The sequence below is a fragment of the Poecilia reticulata genome, chromosome 20, assembly GCF_904066995.2.
Source record: "Poecilia reticulata chromosome 20, P_reticulata-male-v2, whole genome shotgun sequence".
NCBI lineage: Eukaryota > Metazoa > Chordata > Actinopteri > Cyprinodontiformes > Poeciliidae > Poecilia > Poecilia reticulata.
The window spans coordinates 1,749,203-1,761,553 of NC_088849.1; the positions used below are offsets into that span (position 1 = coordinate 1,749,203).

The 12,351-nt window shown below is 43.8% G+C and overlaps 1 protein-coding gene across 4 annotated transcripts in view; it reads right to left on the reverse strand.

Moving 5' to 3' along the window:
* LOC103482397 (uncharacterized) overlaps positions 1 to 5,583 on the reverse strand; it is a 112,517-nt gene extending 106,934 nt beyond the window's left edge. Inside the window, exons 1-2 of one of the 4 annotated variants that reach the window (XM_081601349.1) lie at positions 5,470 to 5,583; positions 3,977 to 4,739 (exon numbers count right to left, since the gene is read on the reverse strand). In XM_081601349.1, coding sequence (XP_081457475.1) covers positions 3,977 to 4,739; positions 5,470 to 5,553 — 847 coding nt within the window. In that variant the 5' untranslated portion in view covers positions 5,554 to 5,583. Of the gene's footprint in view, positions 1 to 3,976; positions 4,740 to 5,469 lie in introns of those variants that run through there. The other 3 variants (XM_081601348.1, XM_081601347.1, XM_081601350.1) reach the window with 3 other exon arrangements.
* Between the last annotated feature and the right edge of the window lie 6,768 nt (positions 5,584 to 12,351).

The following is a 12,351-nucleotide window of genomic DNA, read 5'->3' on the forward strand; positions in this document are numbered from 1 at the left end:
CTGATATTCTTGTTGTGTTTTCTGCTAATGTGGAGGTTTATAGTGAAAGTCACTTTTACGTAAAAGTGATCCCTTTACTTATCCACATGAGAACACATGTTTTTCATGCTTTATGTTAAGTGCCACAACAACAACAAAAAATTTATAAATATCCTATCTGAGGCATATTTTGCAGGCCAAAGCAATGCAAAATATGTTTCTGATGATACAGAGGAGCCTGAAGATCAGCCTGATTTTTAGTAAGAAATGGGAAAAGTTTCCAATGATCTATGCTGAAATTAACTGGTGGAAAGACATATGGGTCGCAATTCCGACATTTGTCAAGTTTGATTGGGATCTAAGAAATAAAATCAGACAATTTGTAAATGTCACTAGAACCTTTAGAAATACCAGCAGGTCCATTTAGGCCTGCTGTCCAAACAGGGACTCACCCGGTCTGAAAATGATATATTTGTATTTGAATACTCTCTTCTTTATTACTTTTTAGTTTTACACAAAATTAAGTGCAAGGACCCACTCATCTCTTTTAGCTTTGTTCTGTTTTCCCCTCTCTCTTTGCGGTTCTGTTCAGAATGTGGGTGTAGTATGACTGAATGAAAGGTTTAATGGGAAGCACCAGACAAATCCATTCTTGTTTTAAGTAGTTCACTGCTGTAGAGTCTTCTCCCTAATAAAGTTGATTTGAGCTTGTCTGATTTAAAAAATAAAACATAATCCTAGAATTGATTTTTTTAATTGTCTTTTTCTGTGTATATTAATGAACTGGATTAAAGTGCAGCTCCAAACATAACCCTGCTGTACTACCTACCAGTATAATCAAGTGTTAAAAATTGTGAAATGTCATGAATGTGGATGTTGGTTCTTTTTGAGGTTGTAGTAAAAACTAACTGCCTGTTGCATGGCAGACCAGAAAGCCACCACAAGAGCGTTATGATTGTTGTAGTTCCAGAATTTGGCAAAAAGAGCCTCTCAGCATTAAAATCAGTAAGGAGAAGAATGTTTTTCCCCATTTTTTATGTGGCCGGGGCCAAGATTACATGTTCTACTGTTGTGGAAATCTGGACATGCAGATACATGCACAAGATGCCATGCATTTTGGAAAGAGACCTTTGCTCATGCAGAAGGAGCTACACACCCATGGTTTGCTCTAACGTGAATCAAAAAGATGGTTTTTGCTTTGCAAGATTGATCTCAAGGCAACAGTTTTCACAGACTGACACACACAAAAGCGCATTATGCTGTCCATCACCATGGAGACACAGACACACTGACAAATGTATGGGGGATAGACCTAAGCAAATTTTCAGCCTCTTACGGAAACTAGCAGACAGGAAATGAAGGTGAAAAGAACATTGCAGTTTATTTTCCTTTCTTTCTGAAAGGTGCTGTATGCGGTTGCGGCTCACCTAGCCTGACAGACCTTGACGTCTTAGTGGGTTTGGAAGGTGAGGCAGGATGAGGTGGGGTGGGTGGGTGTCTGGGGCTTTGGGGTGTTGCTGGTGTTTGGCGAAGAGGGGACTCTCCTCAACTACGCGTATTCTTAAGCAATAACAACGTGATCCGTATTATCCACCCAAGAATACCCGTCACCGAAGAGAGTCTTTCAGTAAACACAGGGAGATAAGCCAGAAACCATGTGAGCAGCGCCACTGCCTTTGCATCATCATCATCATCATCATCATCATCATCATCATCATCATCATCATCATCATCATCACCACCACCATGGTCACCGCCTCCACCATCAGCAGCCCCCCTTCATGCTCCAGAGGCAAACAGACACATGTAGATATAGAAAAAGTGGGGCAGTTGCATTGATTGAAGACACCTTGCTGTAGTGTGAGGCAAGGCTCCATCAATGGCTCCTCTGCACAGGAGAAAATTCATAACGGAGGCATTTACAGTCTGAGCCAGCGGCATGTTTCAAAGGAGAAACAGAAAAAGAACAAAACGATGTGTGCCTGAATGCTAAAGTTGACTAGATTTTTTTTTTCATTCTGTGCGCAGACTTTAGGGGGGTGGGAGGAGGATGAAGAGAGTGTGGCGTAACCTGGAACCCCATGGCCAGCCTCCTACCTGGGCCATGACCGTGCAGCTTGGCCCCTGCTTCCTGGAAGGCCTGATCCAGCGGCGCCATCAGGGTTTGCTTCTGCTGCTCAGATCTGTCTGGGGTTATGAAATCTGATGAAAAGGATTGGCTTCACGGAGAAAGAAGGTGGCGGTAGATGGTGTGGCTGTGGGGGTGGGCATGCACATGCAGGGATGACGGAGGGTTAGGAAGGTCAGATGAGAGCTGCTGTGGTGTGACAATAGCTCTGTACTCTCCATTAATAACACCAGCAACTCCAGCCTCCCTCCCCACCCTGCACCACAATGGAAGAAATCAACACAAAGATTATGCCACAGGAAGGAGGGCAAAGCTCATACAGGGAACTAATTTGTTTGATTATACACTTTTTTTTTTGTTTGTGGCTCACCCATCTACTCTCATGCTTCCCTCTGGCTAATTACTATTGAGCTGCAGGATTTTACAGGAAAGCACATTCTTCCTTATTTAAAATTCATGAACAATTGTTTTCTTTAATATTTCCAATGATAAAATGACTCTAATTTTATTATAAATACTATCTCTGCACTCTATCTTTATTTTGAAATTAAAACAATGAGTTTTAACGCCTCAGTGAGGTCATGAATAATGCATGAAAAGTTCAAGCAAATTTATTCTATCCTATTCTAATTGAACCAACCAGCTGAATACGAAGTGTACGCTCCAGCTGAGCTGATCCAAAATCATTCCATTGATTTGTTGTCCCAAATCAATATTTACAATTACTATATGGATGGTTTAGTGGGAGGAATGAGCTTGTTGGTGTGTTTCCTCTGTCCCAAATTAGATTTTTTTTTTACACTGAGAGATTCAGTTTGTAGAAATAATTGAAATTAGTGTTTTAAAAAAACTCTGTTTCAGAAATTTTACTTTTAAATTGGATAAATTAACTTTAAAAAATTCTCTGGCAGCAAAGGGGCTGAAGTGGAATGGATGGACAAACTATGAAACATAATCACTGACCCAGGATGAGGGGGCAGGTCAGGGTCGGGCGGAGGCAAAGAGAGGGAAATAACAGATAAAGTGAGAAAGGTTGAGAAAAAGTGACACAAAATAGGAAATAAACAAAAAAGTCAAATGAGAAAATGTTGTTTTTTTTTGCCTTCTTTCACTCAGCTGCCTGGCCTGGCCCACTCCACCCCCAAAACACACATTCACACACACTAAGTACCCCCCGGGTTGGATAGTGCTGGGATTTACCACCCACAGCCAAACACACACACACACACACACACACACACACACACACACACACACACACACACACACACACACACACACACACACACACACGCACACACACAGACAGGCAGTTAGCCGGGCCCAACCCAGGCCATCTGCAAGGTGGGGGGATGGAACCCGAGGGCTTCAGCTAGAGATCACTGCACACACACACACACACACACACACGCACACACACACACACACTTATGCACACAGGCCAGCCCAAGTATCATTGATTGTTCAGAGGAAGCCCCCCTTGAGACGCATCGCATTACTCTGTGAGCAGAGGCAACAGCTAAAATCAACACCTGGACTTTTCTCTTGCCTTCTCCTTCATTCAAGCTCACACACAGACACACACACACCCGCACACGCACGCACACAGGAAATAAACCCCTACAGGTTGTTGTAAATATAAGCCAGAAAAAAAATCCCTGTTTCTTTTGCACAATCCTCCATTTACTCATTTTACTAAATGTGTCTGAAGTAAAAACATTCAGAATAATATATTTGACAAAGAAAAGTAGTTCATTAGAGTAAAAGAAACTCTGTAATTCCGTAACAACCCTTCAAAGTCAGACTGAAGTGGTGGAGAAACAGAAAAAGAAAAGGTTTAGCCCCCAGTGTGCCGGCGTGGCCTCTTACCCTCGTCTCTGCTCCCATCTACCCGGGTGTTGCCTCCCCTCAGCTCCCCCAGCTCTCCAGATAGATCTCTTTTAAAATTCACTCCCCCTTCATTCCTTCTCCCCTCCTGCAGATGCCTTCCTGAGGGTCCACAGCTAACTGGGGGGTTGCGATCACCCTCCCCCTCCCATTTCCAGGAAGCTCTCCCAGAGGAGAAAGGAGTCGGAGGATCCAGCAGCGGAGCGGTGGTCCTGATGCTGCAGCTGCTGCTCACACAGAGGGATGAGTTGCTGCGAACGGATGCTGAACAAAAGATCTTCTCTTCTTTTACCTTCTCTCTCTCTCTCTCTCTCTCTCTCTCTCTCTCTCTCTCTCTCTCTTCTGTACCAACCACGGAAGAAGCCAGTTGTTGCTCCGCCACGGTAAAAGAACTGACAGCTGGCGAGGAGTTGGTGGAGCGAATGAGAGAGCAGAGAGCAGATGGATAGAAGAGAGGGAGAGAATGAAGGAGGGAGACTGTGTGGTGTGATGTAGCATCTGTGAGAGAGTGATAGAGAGGTGAGAGAGGGATACTGAGGTAGAGATGGCCAGGGGGTGGGAGGACGGACAAAGTGGGAAGAGGAGAGAGATGAGGATGGAAAGGTGGGGTAAGGCGGATGAAGGGAGAGATGAGAGAGAGAGGGAGAGGACAGGAGGAAATGAAGAAAGGAAAGATGTAGCTCTCCAAGATGTACCTCTGCTGAAAGCCGCCAGCCACCAGCAGTCTGACGGAGCCGTCCCCATGCTGAGGAAATTCACACAATAATTAGATCTGAGCCTCTAACACACACTGGCACACGCACACTGACACACAAAGCACCAGTAATGGGGGATTAATTGATGTGGTGTTGTTTTTGCCAGAAGAACAAGCTCACTGAACATTTTGTTTAAAAAAAAAGGAGATGAGTGGAGCAGGAAGACAGGAAACGGCGCCGCTCTTCAGGCGTTCCAATCAAACAGAAAATATACGCTGAGGATGGAGGAAAATCAGATGCATTGACACACACACATGCACGCACACACACTCCAACATCAGCTGTGACTAGCGGGTGTAGATAACAAAAGCTGTTAAACACACATATCCACCAAAATGAAGACATTTATGTGGGCCAAGGTTCTAAACATTTCATATTTCTATTGTGGAAAAAAACTAAGCGATGGAGGGTAAGGCAGCGTTATGAGTCATAAAAGCTGTCTCTGAGGGAGGAGACGCTCATACTGGGGTTTGGAAGCACTGTTGATTCATAAAACCAAATTAAAATCTTAGGTTAATATTTCTTCAGGTTTCTATCACTTGCTTTTGTTTTATGATTTTATGAAAGTCATATTTGTCTGAGTTCATAAAATTATTAAAGCAACAATTAGTAATCCTTCTAAAATTATCTCACATTTGACAAATGTCTAATAAACAAGAATAAAAAATGACAAAAATTCTGACACATTTTCTATAGAGATGTAGAAGAAACTATTCACACCTTTACCAGCAGTTCTAAAGTCAGGATCTCCCACCTGTAGGTATCCATGCAACACAAAGGCACGTCTGACAGCAGTGTCTGCATGAGTTAAGACAGCTGTTGCTCTGCAGCAGCAAATCAGAGAGAGAGAGAGAGAGAGAGAGAGAGAGAGAAAGGAGGTTTATGAACAAATGACAGCAAGAGTAAAAATGAGAGCAATTTCCTCAGGGTCCGTTTAAGCTGCTCTTGAGCCCAACTGGCCGCTTAAGTCAGTCTTCTCAGGCTGAGCTAAATGTGACAGTAGAGAAAGAAGATGCCCGTCTTTAAGTACAGTCATTGTGCTCATTCCTCTTTTAGACAATAAGATATTATGAAACACACACAAACATCCAAACAACCTTTATATTAGTTTTCAATTTATTTCAGTTAGCTCTGCTGGAAGGACTAAAGCAAAAAAACACTCTGACATATTTAATGTAACACAGTCTTATGGTTTTTATTTAATTTCTCATTTGCTCAACTTGATAAAGTTGACCTATGCCAACAAAGAAACAAACAGAACAACCCAAAGGAAGCTTCATTTCAGCAATCGTCTCGATGAGGCAACAGGAGCAGCTTCATGTCTGACACTTTTCTTTACACCTGTGAACCTCCAAGTCGTAGGAAATTCAAATTCTGCAGCAATCATGACTGCCTCTGAGGGAGAGTAGGAGGACAAAATAATCACCAACAGTTGCATCTAAAATGGGGACGCTTCCTTAATGTATAGTAGAGAAAGTCGTCTTGGGGGCTGACGCAGAGCAGCTGTGTTTCCTAGTGGTGCAGTGCCCTCTACTGGGAAAATGTTCACTCCTGCTGCTGGCTCATTGTTCAGGGAAAGAAGAGGCTGCTTGAAGAGGTAAGAAAGAACAAATGAATAAAAAATGCAGGATAAGCCATGCATCTGACTTCACATTCAATCACAGTGATGATGTGACAGAGGATTAAGAATGGGACAGAAAAAGACGGCCCAGTCTCATGTTGATGCCTTCTTTTGCCTAATTTAAAACCAATAAATTCAGGGGGTTTTAGATATTCATCTAATAAGGAAAATAATAGACTAATAGAAAAATATCTTAGCATAGCACTCCTATTTGTCCAGCATTCATGGCCCTAGAACAAGATAGACTCAAACGGAACTGCAGGAAGGACTGACAGCCAGTTCCACAAAAAGCAATGAAATGGCTCTGAAGGGCTGCAAGGCCAAACATTAGTACAACATGTGCAGCAACTGTAATAGAGTCAGACAGAAACAGGAAAAAGAAAAATCTATAAGCCATTAGAAGCCAATTAATCCCATAATGTTGTGTGCAGAATAGAAGCCCAGAAAAAGATGTATTTTCTTTTAGTTGTTGATCAAATAAAGTCTAACCACTGTAAGAGATTCTCTAAAAATATGATAAATATTCTTCACAAGCCAATGCTCCAGAATCCACTACTCCAGGGCCACCAAATTATTATACAGATATATTACAGATCTTTAAAGTAAGATCTGTAATAATAACACATAAGTGTAATAATATGCAAAAGAAAGGTTTGAAATATCAAATTACATTAGCTTTACACTCCAGTTTATTTAAAAATATTCAAATCACTGGCAGATTTAGAGTAAGAACTGACAGAATTCATTCAACCTAGAAATTTGCTTCTATATGGAAATGAGGCAGGCCTAAAATAGTTTCTGGTTTCATTCCTTTTAAAAACAATGGCATGTACAGTATAGTGAATTTGAAGTGTGGTTTTCTCACCAAAGCTTAAGCAAGATGCATAGATATAATATGTTGTCTTTATCTTAATATGTTTTCAGAGTCATGTCAGTATCCATAAATTCAATTTGTTTTTCTTATCGTCTGAGTCAGACGACTGCAGTTCAGCAAAAGCCATCAACTGAAATCAGGTGTGTTAAAGCAGGGAAAGCTTTAAAACATGCAGGACCGTGAGCATTGAGGACCAGGATTGGAACCACTTTGAGCAGTTTTTTTAATAAAATGTGCTGAACAAATAAACTTGAATTGACCCTGAAGTTTGGAAACATCCCCTGCTGTCTCTAAACTTGATCTTTAGCTGCTTCTGTATACACCTCAATAACTCCCTGTCTCTCGTCCTGAAGGCTCTTTTTTTCTTGATGGGTGGTCTAAGGTTTTTTATTAGCAAAGCGTCTCATTGCTCTGATGGAGACAGTGACACCCAATTCACTGATTCTTTGATCTTCTCCATGTGGCTGGCAGTGAGCAACCCAGTCTGTGGGGTTTTTAGCTTTCTGTGACCATTTTCTCACAGTTCTCTTTGTGACATGTTGCCTCTGAACAAGGTTTGATATTATAACAGAGGAAAATTAAACTGTGATCTGTATTTTCCATAGGAGATTTTGCTTTGGAAATGTATGAAATCTATAAAATCTGTGATGGAAAACAATTATGTTAACAACAGTATTACTTTTGTCAGCAACAAGTAACCTAACAAATTACTTGTTCCATCATAACAACACCAGTTACTGACAACAGAATGCGACACAGCTTCAGCACACAGAGCACTGAAGCTGTCTTCATATGACCAGAAGCTAAGGGGCAAAAAGAATTATATTTGTGCTGCTAACTTGTTGAGGAAGAATATACTAGTCAGCATAAACCAATCAGAGGCAGACGTGGGCAGAGTTCACACAGAAGCACAATAAGTACACATCAGCAGAGAGACAAATACCCTCAGCTGTGACCCACAGAATGGGGCAGAGACAACCCAGATAATCTTAGACATGTATAGAGATAATCTCAACTGCTAATTTGAAAATGTAACTAATAACTATAACTAATCAGATTTTAAAAGTAACTTGCCAATGAATCTAGAGTCTTGTTGTTTCTGGAAGAACAACTGACAAGCTGTTGAAATATTGGAACAGAGAGTGAGGTTTGATTAAAATGAGCAGAAATTCCCACAAACACATCAGGCCGTCTTGTCAGCAGGTTATCAACAACTGAACTGATGATATCACATGTTTGCATATACATTATATACATTTTGTATTTGCTTTTTTGTTGCTGCTCTAACCAATTTTACACAGGGGATAAATAGTCTGTCCGCCTGTCTATCTGACACCATCTATTGCCGAAAAGCATTGCTATAATGCACCTTCTTTTCATTTCCTGCTGTTCATTCTACTGTTTGTCTGATCATACAGTTATGATTTAGGAATTCTGGCAGAGATGTTGGAGTTGGGTATATAACCTGCAGCCATCTCTCAGTGAAACACCTGCATTTACTCTGGCTGAGTCCTTTTCGGGGCTTGAAGTTCATCCAACTTTTTAGCCAAAGATCTCAAGTTATCCGATTTATCTCAAGTTATCAAGTTATCTCTCTCTTCTCTTTGCTCCTACTCTGCATCCACAATGCCTCCTTTTCAACTCCTTTGGGATTTGTTGCTTCAGTCGTGGTATTATTTCAACTTTTGCAATGATAATCAACTAATGCCTGTTAAAAACCATTTTGTTGATATAGTTCCAAATCATAACAAATGTCCTATAGAAAATATTTTTGGATGTACAGCATCCAAAACCAGAGTAAATATTCATCCACAAATGACATTTTTATGCCAGAATTAAAGTTTTAAAAAAGAAAAAATCAAACTTTAAGAAATAGCTACTGCAACATGCTGTCACAATGAGTTGTGCAATTTTAGAACTTGAACTTGCTGGCTTCTTTGGCAATCATGCTATTTCCTCCTCAAATCTCTTCTCATCCTCTGCAGCTCCTTCACCCTCACCCATTAGTAGTCTTCCAACAATGCTCTGTTCAGGAACCAAACGGATCTCACACACTTCCAGCTCAAGTTGTCTGTACCTCCATGGAACGCCACCAGGATCATTCCTTCCCCTCAACTCTGCCTCTTCATCTTCACAACAGTTAGCCTCCGCTACTGTCTGCCAGTCACTTCCTCCTCTAATCGCCATTTCTCTGTACTTGACCTTTCCCTGAATTATACACAAATTTTTATTCTAAATGAACTCTTTACTTTTTCCTTCTGTGTCCTGCTCAGGGAGGTATCAGAGAACTTCTTAGATGCTGCATATTTCCTGTAAATCTGTGCAAGGGAGAAAATCCCATTTCATTATTGTGGGGGACAATAAACAGGGAAATTTTTAAGAGCAATTTTGGGGTCGGCAAAGTTACAGTGAAATATGATGTAAAATGTGGTTTAAAAAGTTTTTAATTTCTTCAAGCTGCAAGACCAAAAATGACTAGCTAGTGGTAATGCTCACACATGTGTCTGTAAGCAAATTAATGAGACTGTTGGGCTCTGACTGACCTGTGCTGTACAGGGGTCACAGCAGCGGCAAAAGTCCTCCACGTCCCTCCTGCACCGGCCCCAGTAAAACCTCTGCTGGAGGTGGTGGAGTGTTTTTGTGACTCCAAAATGTCCAGACCCAGTTGCTCCATGCATGGCCTGCAGGCCATGCATGGAGCAACTGGGTCTTCAAAGGTTTGAAAGATGTAGTTCTGCAGAACTACATCTTTCAAACCTTTGAAGACTACAATCTGCCATCGCTCCTCACCTGTGGCGGGGTCTTTCCATGCCCTTTGCAGCACCCCATCTTCCAGATGCAGAGCCTCAAACTTGGACCACAATCCTTTAGTTGCCAGCGAGAACCCAGCAACCTCCTCCCATGACAGCTTCAGTTGACTCTCCACCCACTGCAACACAGGCTGGATGTCAGGATCCTGTTCCTGTTGATGTTCCAGCAGAACCGCCTGCATCTTCCTGCAGATTACGGAGTCACCCTGGCATGATCCTGGCTGGCTGCGTTGCAGCTGTTCCTCCTCCAGCCTCTCCCTCCGGTCACAGTAACTGCATCCCCCTGCAGCACAAGGGCGACGGGAGAGGGGATCGGCATTAGTGTGCTTAGCTCCAGCCCGATAGACAACTGAGAAGTTGTAGGACTGCAACTCTTCCAGCCACCGGGCCACCTGACCCTCAGGTTCTTTAAAAGACACCAGCCATTGGAGAGCAGCGTGGTCTGTCCTTATAGTGAAAGGCAGGCCACACAGGTAGTACTTAAAATGGCGCAGAGAAAGTACCACGCCAGCAGCTCCCGCCTTGTCACGCAGTAGCGCCTCTCTGCTTTGTTAAAGGCTCTGCTGAAATACCCTACCACTCTCTCTCCCTCCTCCCCTAACTGGAAAATGACCCCCCCCCAGCCCCTACATTACTTGCATCCATTTCAAGGATGAAGGGGAAAGAGGGGTCAGCAGGAGCAAGAACTGGGACCTCAGTCAGAGTTTGCTGCAGACAGTGAAATGCTCCCTGGCACTGTTCAGTCCACACGTAGTCTCGGTTCTTCTGGAGGAGTTGGAACAGGGGAGCCACTATACTTGAAAAACCCCGCACAAACCTCAGGTAATAAGAAGCCAGACCCAGGAAAATTTTAAGATCTCTCTGAGTTGTGGGGATTGGCCACTCTGCCACCATCTTTACCCAGTGGCCCAGAAATGTCACTTCTTGTTGTATGAAATGACATTTATCTGGGTGGAGTCTCAGGCCTGCTGCTCTAATTCTCTCCAGCACCGACAGAGTGAGCCCAGAGCCGTTGCAAAAGACGTGACATGGACCAGTATGTCATCCAGGTACACCAGGCACTCTTGGCGAGGGATGTCAGCCAGCACCTGGTCCATCAGCCTGGAAAAGGTGGCAGGTGCATTGCACAGCCCAAATGAGAGCACTTTAACCTGCCAAAGTCTCCATCCCGTGCAACAATCAGTCTTTGGTCTGGCACTTGTTGATAAGGCACCCACACTGGTAATAACCGCTCCGAAGGTCCAGAGACGAGAATCAGTTGGAGCCGGACACCAGGTCCAGTGACTCATCGACCCTAGGCAGTGGGTACGAGTCTCTCTGTCACCCCATCCAGCGGCCTGTAATCAGCACACAGACATCATCCTCCATTCTTTTTGGGCACCATGACAACAGCAGCTGCACAGGGGCTGTCTGAAGGTTTGATAATGCCAGCGTTCAACATGTCCAACACTGCCCTGTCACATGCTTCCTGACGGGCCGGAGGGAGCTGACGGGGCCAACATTTTATCGGGGGTGCATCTCCCATCGGAATGTCATGTTCCACCAACTGAGTCCGACCCACCTGGTCTTCACTCAGAGCAAAGCTGTCCTTAAAGTCCATGAGCAGTTCTTGCTGCTGGGCATCCAAACCCCTGCAGTTCTCTGCCCAGATCTTCCGCACCATGGTAATCGATGCATCTTCTGTCTCATGAGGCACCCACACTGGGAGTATAGGGTTTGTAGGTGTGGGGGCCGTTGCGGCAGCAATCTGGTTGGTCTGAGGTGAGATGTGTTGAACAGCTGCAATCTGAGGTACTGTGTGACAGACCACAGGTCTCATCAGAACTGGATCAGAAACTGAAATCCAACTGGCACCCCACAGCCCTTAAAAAGTCCAACCCCAATATGCACATGTCCTGCACCTCTGCTACCCACACAGGATGGGTGATAGATTGGCCACCTACATTAACAGTCATTGTCCCCCTCCCCTTCATAGGTGCCATGTCCCCTGTGACTGTGCACAGCTGCACTGTAGTGGGCTGAATCTGAGTCCAGTCTGGCACCACATCAGGCCTCACTAGTGTTGCTGTGGAACCAGTGTCAATTAGGGTCATGGAGGGAATCCCTTCCACTGTGACTGGGACATAACAAAAATCCCCAACACACGTGTGGCCAACCACCGCAACCATGGTCACTTGGCCTTGGCTCAAATTCATTTCTGGGGGAGTCTGGGCCAGGGCCCCCTGTCGGTGCTGTCGGGCCCCGCCTGCTAGTGATGAAGGTGTGGAGGCTACCCCATGTCGTTTCCCTGCTTCTTG